This window comes from Trichosurus vulpecula, chromosome 4, assembly GCF_011100635.1.
Source record: "Trichosurus vulpecula isolate mTriVul1 chromosome 4, mTriVul1.pri, whole genome shotgun sequence".
In the NCBI taxonomy this organism is placed as follows: Eukaryota; Metazoa; Chordata; class Mammalia; order Diprotodontia; family Phalangeridae; genus Trichosurus; species Trichosurus vulpecula.
This window is the reverse complement of record NC_050576.1, coordinates 44,321,986-44,328,651: the sequence shown is the minus strand read 5'-3', so window position 1 is coordinate 44,328,651 and position 6,666 is coordinate 44,321,986. Positions and strand designations below refer to the sequence as shown.

Genomic DNA, 6,666 nt, shown 5'->3' with positions numbered 1-6,666 from the left:
ATTTAAAGTGGAAAAAATGGACTGTTTTCTTGATGGGTCTGGGACAAAAAAGGTGCAAGGAAGCCAGGGGAGGCGCTTGGATGGAGCCCGCGCCAAAGAAACATTCCTGAGATGTTTGAGAATTCTGGAACGCTCAGACAGCGCCTACGTCACTCAGCTGCATACACGCGGCGGCGCTGGGCTTAGAGTATAAAAGGCGCAGTCCTCGGCTCCTCCGCACACTGCAAGAGAATCTCCCCAGAAAGCGTGCTGGGTGACCTCGGCAGCTGCTAGTAGACCGCAGCGGCCACTCTCGTTGCGCCTCTGATCTCCGAGGAAGAAGTCGCACCCAAAGCCGGATCGTTGAGCCCTCTCTCCAGAGGCAGATCCAGACCCCAGCACCAGCCTTCAAATCCGGGCTCAAGAGTTCTCAGGCTCTGCCCGAAGTTAGCCTTCCGTGTTTCTCTTTTTCTTTCTTTCTTTTCGCTGCAATAGCACAAGGGTTATTCCTGCGCCCAACAATGAGCACCCAGGCAGCCAGAAGTCTCGCCTTTGCGGTCACCTTGCTCCATTTAGCCAGACTGGTAAGTTTTGCAGCCCTCTTAACTGTTTGCTTCTCTCCTCCTCAGTCCCGGTCCCCTACTCTGTCCTAAGTCCCAAACCGCAGCCCTGGGTGCGGAGGGGGGCGAGAGGAACAGACTTTTTGTAGTAAGCCTTCCATTATCGATCCTCCCCTGTCCCTGGCAAACCTTGAGACCTTCCCGGGGACGTTCGATCCCCTAATGAACTTGGCCACCGTAGAAGCGGGGCTGGCCGGAGCAGTGAGTTAGATCAAAGCCTTTGAGATCCCCCTTCCCCCGGGGGTACTTGGCATTCTGCAGCATTTTCACTGTGTTTTCGCGTTTCAGGCGCTCTCCACCTGCCCAGCCTCCTGCCAGTGTCCCCTCGAGGTACCCAAATGTGCCCCAGGAGTGGGGCTGGTTCTGGACGGCTGCAGATGCTGCAAGGTCTGTGCTAAACAGCTTAACGAAGACTGCAGTAAACTTCAGCCTTGCGACCACACCAAGGGTCTGGAATGCAACTTCGGCGCCAGTTCCACGGCTCTGAAGGGAATCTGCAGAGGTGAGATGCTTGCGGTTTGGGCCTCCTAAAACAACAACAACAATAACAATAATAATAGCCCCCGGGAGTCCAGAAGTTTGGTCATACTGAGGCCATGTATGGCTATGCTTTGTTGTTGGTAGCTTGGCAGAAAGGCAGATGATTTCAGCAGTCTGGAATGCAATTCAGTATGTCTGGGCCCCGCTAAAAGCCCATACGGAAAAGTGATTCCTGACTAACTTATTGTTCTAGTCTTGGGTCTCCGGGGAGTTGTAGGGGAACTTTACCATAAATTGAATTTAACAGAGCAGAAAATATGTAGGAGCTTCAAGCAGTGATTGGGAATGTTAACCCTATCTCCTCTCCTTACCCCCCCTTTTTTTGGTCATTTCTGCAGCCCAGTCCGAGGGAAGACCTTGTGAATATAACTCCAGAATATACCAGAACGGTGAAAGTTTTCAACCCAATTGTAAACACCAGTGCACATGTATCGACGGGGCAGTGGGGTGCATTCCTCTGTGCCCACAAGAACTGGCTCTTCCCAACTTGGGCTGCACCAACCCCCGGCTGGTCAAAGTGGCTGGACAGTGCTGTGAAGAATGGGTGTGTGACGACGACGTCGCCAAAGATGCCCTGGATGAGATGGACGGTTTCATGGGCAAGGGGCTTGGAATAGGAGCTTCTGAAATTGAACTCACCAGAAACAACGAGTTAATTGCCATCGGAAAAGGAGGCACCCCTCTAAAACAACTCCCCGGTAAGTAGACGCTGAGACTTGTGAAAGGAGTAGTTGAATGACTTCTCTTATTAAACTGTTATATGCTTAAAAGTTGTTTCTTTCTATGTGCATAGTGGACCATTGAGAACTTATAATAACCCTCTTCTTCTCTCCTTCCCTTCTCTCCCTCCTCCCCACCTCTATTATAGTTTTTGGATCGGAGCCACGCATCATCTATAACCTATTTCATAGCCAGAAATGCATTGTTCAAACAACTTCATGGTCCCATTGCTCCAAGACCTGTGGAACTGGTGTCTCGACCAGAGTAACCAATGACAACCCCCAATGCCGCTTGGTTAAAGAAACCAGAATTTGTGAAGTGCGCCCCTGTGGCCAGCCTGCATATAGCACACTCAAGGTCAGTTTCTAACTTAATAGTTACAAGCCCAGCTTCTCGGAAATTGTTACCAGGCACACGTGCCACGGTTTTTCTTTCCAGAGAAATAATTCCTGACTTTATTTTTTCCCCCCACCTCTTCTTGCAGAAGGGAAAGAAATGCAACAAAACGAGGAAAGCTGCCGAGCCTACGAAGTTTACCTTTGCGGGATGCACCAGCCTCAAAAAGTACCGGCCCAAATACTGCGGTAGCTGCGTGGATGGGAGGTGCTGCACGCCCCAGCAGACCAGGACCGTCAAGGTCCGATTCCGCTGTGAGGACGGGGAGTTGGTCACCAAGAACGTCATGATGATCCAGTCTTGCAAATGCATCCACAACTGCCCACATGCCAACGAGGGCACATTCCCATTTTACAGGCTGTTCAATGACATTCACAAATTTAGGGACTAAACGGCCCTTTGGGCTGGAGTGGGAAACTGAGGGGAGGCAGTGTCAGAATCGGAAATACCAAGACACGTGGGGCTGGGGCGGGGTGGGGGAGGGGGAAGGAACCTATTGTAGAAGTGACGCCTTGCTCATTCTTGAGTCACCTTAAAGGTATTTTTGAAACTTCCGAGTGCACTGTGCAGATGGACACTAACTAAGGCAAACGAGATTTGAGAATACTTAATGCTTCATAGTATTGGAGCACCATTTTATTGCTTCGTTTTGGAGCCTGTTATGTCGACAACATTCTGCTTTCTGTTTGTAAATTATTTGGTAAACATACTTCTCTCTCTCTCTATGCCTTTTTAAAAAGAGATGATGTGATTAGTGACACCTGAAGACTTTTTGACCCTTTTTCCAGAAGCAAATTGGAGAATTTTCCACCCTTCCCTGATGTGGCACTCTGTGAGTGTGAGCCTGAGTGGCAGCTATGATGTACCAACTGCATCTGAACTGCAAACAGAAACCAGCTGTTTTAAGACTGAATGTTTTTATTTATCAAAAAATGTAGCGTTTCTTGGGAAAAATGTAATACTGGAATAAGTTGTAAATGATTTTAATTTTATATTCAGTGAAAAAAATTTATTTATGGAATTAATCATTTAATAAAGAAATATTTACCTAACTTTTGAGTATGACTCATAGATTTAGAGATGGAAGGGACCTTGGAGGTCATCTAGGCAAAGCAGATGAGGAAACTGAGGCCAAGGAAGGTGAAATGATTGGTCAACATCACTTAGGTAGTAAGTTACAGAGCCGAGATTCAAACACAGGCACTTCTGAATAGATGTTGAATGCTTTTGCCAAGGTACTCTCTATGCTTTCCTAGACAGACAGACTGGCAATTTGAGAAAAAAAAAATTTACAAACTGGAAATTATTACTCTTGTTTCTTCAGTGGAGAAAACCTTGGAATTAAGATTAGACAGTCATGCGTGAAGGACAGAATGCGTAAACAATATATATAACAACTAGTGGTTTTTCCTTATAGAAATAGACTATTTCACTCCCCTCCGCAAGTACAGTTTGTGAAGTGGGTACAATAAAATCACTAGGCACTAAATGTTAGGCAGTTTTTTTAAAAAAGCCTTTCAATTTATTGTGCATGAGTATGGGTTGGGAGAGGGAAGACATCCATTGATGGAAATATTAGCTAATCTACCTGCCTCTTGACAAGAGGAGAAATGACCCCAAGGTGCAGAATAAGCCATAAATTTTTAGATATGGCCAATTCAGGAATATATTTTGAATATGGCTATTTATTATAAAGGTTTCCTTCTTTTATAATGGGCAGAGGGAGAAGAAATAAATGCTTGTTGATTGAAAAGAAATGTTTATTTTTAAAGAAAACAGAGAGAGGAAAAAGTTTCCAGGAGGAGGTGATCAGTAATACTAAATGCTGCAGAAAAGTCAAGGAGCATCAGGGTTGAAAAAAAAGGCCATTAGATTTGACACTTAAGGAATCATTGGTAACTTTGGAGAGGATACTATCTATGATGTAGGGGGAAAAGGCATCAAGAAAAATCACTTAATTCATAACCCGGGCTGATCATGCTAGGAATGTAGTAGCACTGGTCCCTGATCACATCATGAAGGACTGCTTGCTGCTTATAGCCTCCACCTTTTAAATAATATCCTTTCTAAAATATAGATTAAAATGCTTCATTAAAATGATACTTGGCTTAATGATGGATTGAGCCTGGCTTACCCATCCATCTCTACAGTGATTTGCCTTAAATTAGAACATTTGGGTTTAAAGGGCAAAAAAATAAAGGGGGTGGGGAAGTGGGGGTGGGGAATGAATCCTGCCATCTGGAGAAGGCAAGGCAAGTGTGCTGTCCCTAAATGAGCTTGAAGCAATGACTTGTGTTAATCCTAATAAGCCAGTGATTAAGTAAACAGGCTATTAAATGGAAAGGAATGCCAGGAATTTCAAGTACTTTTCCAATAGAGAGGAGAGACCAGGTTGCCGCCCCCTCCCCCTTCCCTTTTTTATAATTACACTTTATATTGGGGGGGGGCATGAATGGAGTTTGGCTATCCAGAGGGTCAAAGGCTAGATGACTGGCATTCTTGAAGAAAAAGACCTGTTTAATGGGGCCAGGAGGAGTTGAGAAGGCTGTATCAATGTTTGGGAAAATGCTGGTCGCCTGTTGTTGAGAAATCGGCATCTATAGAAAGAGTGGACAATAAACCTTTCATAGAAAGGCCTTCCTTTCATCGTTCCTCCCTCCTTGGCTTCAGTTCAAATCCATCGGGAAATATTTTGGTCTGCTCTCCATTAAGAGTACTTTAAATTTCAGGCTGTAAGTGAAGGCAGATTTGGGGGTTTTCTGAGGAGAGGAGGTAGCTGATGGGGCCCATTGGGGTAATTTCTCAAAGGTTAACTTTCAATGCTGTTGCCTAAGGAAGTAGCCAATACTATATAAATTTTGAATTTGCAGCTGTATTAAAATCAAAGGAATTTAAGTATAAACACAATTTTAAATAATGTGGGCACTTGTCTGGTCCCCCAAAATTACAACCTGTGTCATCTTAGCAATAGGGATTTTGCCTGAGGTTGTCCAGACCTCAGTGTTTGGGAATTCAAGTACCACCTGGCCCCCACCGGTTTTGAATGCAGTTAAACTTGTCCATGCTATAGGAAGGGTAACATAATAAAGGTGTGAGGTTTCCCCAATACATTCTTGCTGAATACACGTGTAAATCCAGGGATGGGATTTACACATTCCCAGACACAGATCCCGAAACTATGGTCCAACCATGGAAGATCTCCCAAACTGCCTCTTGGGAAGAGGTCGACAGGCACTGCTTTCCAGGCTGTAAATGTCTGGGCAGATGGTGTTTAGCCAACTAGGCCCAATTGTGAAATGAATATTGACAACATGAATAACCAGTGCTTTCACATCAAAAGGGGGATAATTAGAGGGCTGGGAGGGGGCTTTAATATCACCCTAGTAAATTCTAATAGGTTGATGGACAACAGCTGATTTTGTTCAAAGTTAAGAGTGTACAGTTTATAGCCAGAGATCAATAAAACCAAATTATTTCCATTTCTCATAGATGTTGGGAAAAAACCCGGAGATATAAAAAATAGTGAAGAAACAAATTAAGAGACTTAGAACAGATTGGTTTCGTTTGTTGCCAATTTCCATTCTGAGTCTAGAATGGAAATCTATGCATCTCCCCAAAAGAAAAAAAAAATCCATACTTTGAATAGTTAGCATCTATACAGCAATTTAAGGCTCTCAAAGCACTTTATAAATATTATCTCATTTTATCCTCACAACAATGCTGAAAGATAGGTCTTATTATTATCCCCATTTTACAGATGAGAAAACGGAGACTACAAAGAGGTTAAATGACTTGCTATGATCGCAGAGTAAGTATTGAGGCTGGATTTGAACTCAGATCTTCCTAACTGTACCTCACACCTGTCACATATAGTAAAGCTATCTATATGTATATAGTAAGGATCTTGTTTAATTCTCATTTTGCTGTGCAAAACCCCTGGGGGTCTCAGTATTTTTCATGCTTTTTCATGAAGTTTTAAAGCTAAGATCTGCAAGCCAGTCTCAGATTTGGGCTCTGATCACTGGAGTCAGAACATCTGGATTCAAATCCTATTTCTGATACTTATTGCCTGATAGATCTTGGAAAAATTACTTCCCTGGGTCTCAGTCTCCTCAGTTGTAGAATGGGTGGGGGGGGGGGAGGGTGGTGAGGGGAGTGAATAGGTGAGATTTAAATACATAACCTTTAAGATCTACTCCTGTTCTATAACTGTGATCTTAGATATTTAAGTGAAGCCCAAGAAACTGATATGGGGTCATAGGAGCAGAGATTCAGAACAGGGAAGGCCATTAAAGTTCATACCAATCTAAATTCCTTGAGGGCAGAGTGTTTCATTTTTCTTTTTGTATCCCCAAGGTCCGATGTATGGAACAAAGTAGGCTCTTAATAGACGTGTGTCAATCAATTGATT

General features: G+C 43.9%; 1 protein-coding gene across 1 annotated transcript; it reads left to right on the top strand.

Moving 5' to 3' along the window:
* Positions 1-218: 218 nt before the first annotated feature.
* On the top strand, positions 219-3,307 carry CCN1 (cellular communication network factor 1). Its single transcript, XM_036753258.1, has 5 exons — positions 219-563; positions 888-1,101; positions 1,478-1,837; positions 2,008-2,216; positions 2,344-3,307. Exons 1-5 carry the CDS (start codon positions 501-503, stop codon positions 2,644-2,646), a joined length of 1,149 nt encoding a protein of 382 aa, XP_036609153.1. The 5' UTR covers positions 219-500; the 3' UTR covers positions 2,647-3,307.
* Positions 3,308-6,666: the final 3,359 nt, after the last annotated feature.

What these genes read in the sequence shown, in the direction of transcription:
- CCN1 (XM_036753258.1), top strand. Translation starts at nt 501, where the DNA reads ATGAGCACCCAGGCAGCCAGAAGTCTCGCCTTTGCGGTCACCTTGCTC. An exon ending in TGCTCCATTTAGCCAGACTG is followed by an intron (nt 564 to 887) that starts GTAAGTTTTGCA and finishes TTCGCGTTTCAG; the next exon opens with GCGCTCTCCACCTGCCCAGC. An exon ending in TCTGAAGGGAATCTGCAGAG is followed by an intron (nt 1,102 to 1,477) that starts GTGAGATGCTTG and finishes TCATTTCTGCAG; the next exon opens with CCCAGTCCGAGGGAAGACCT.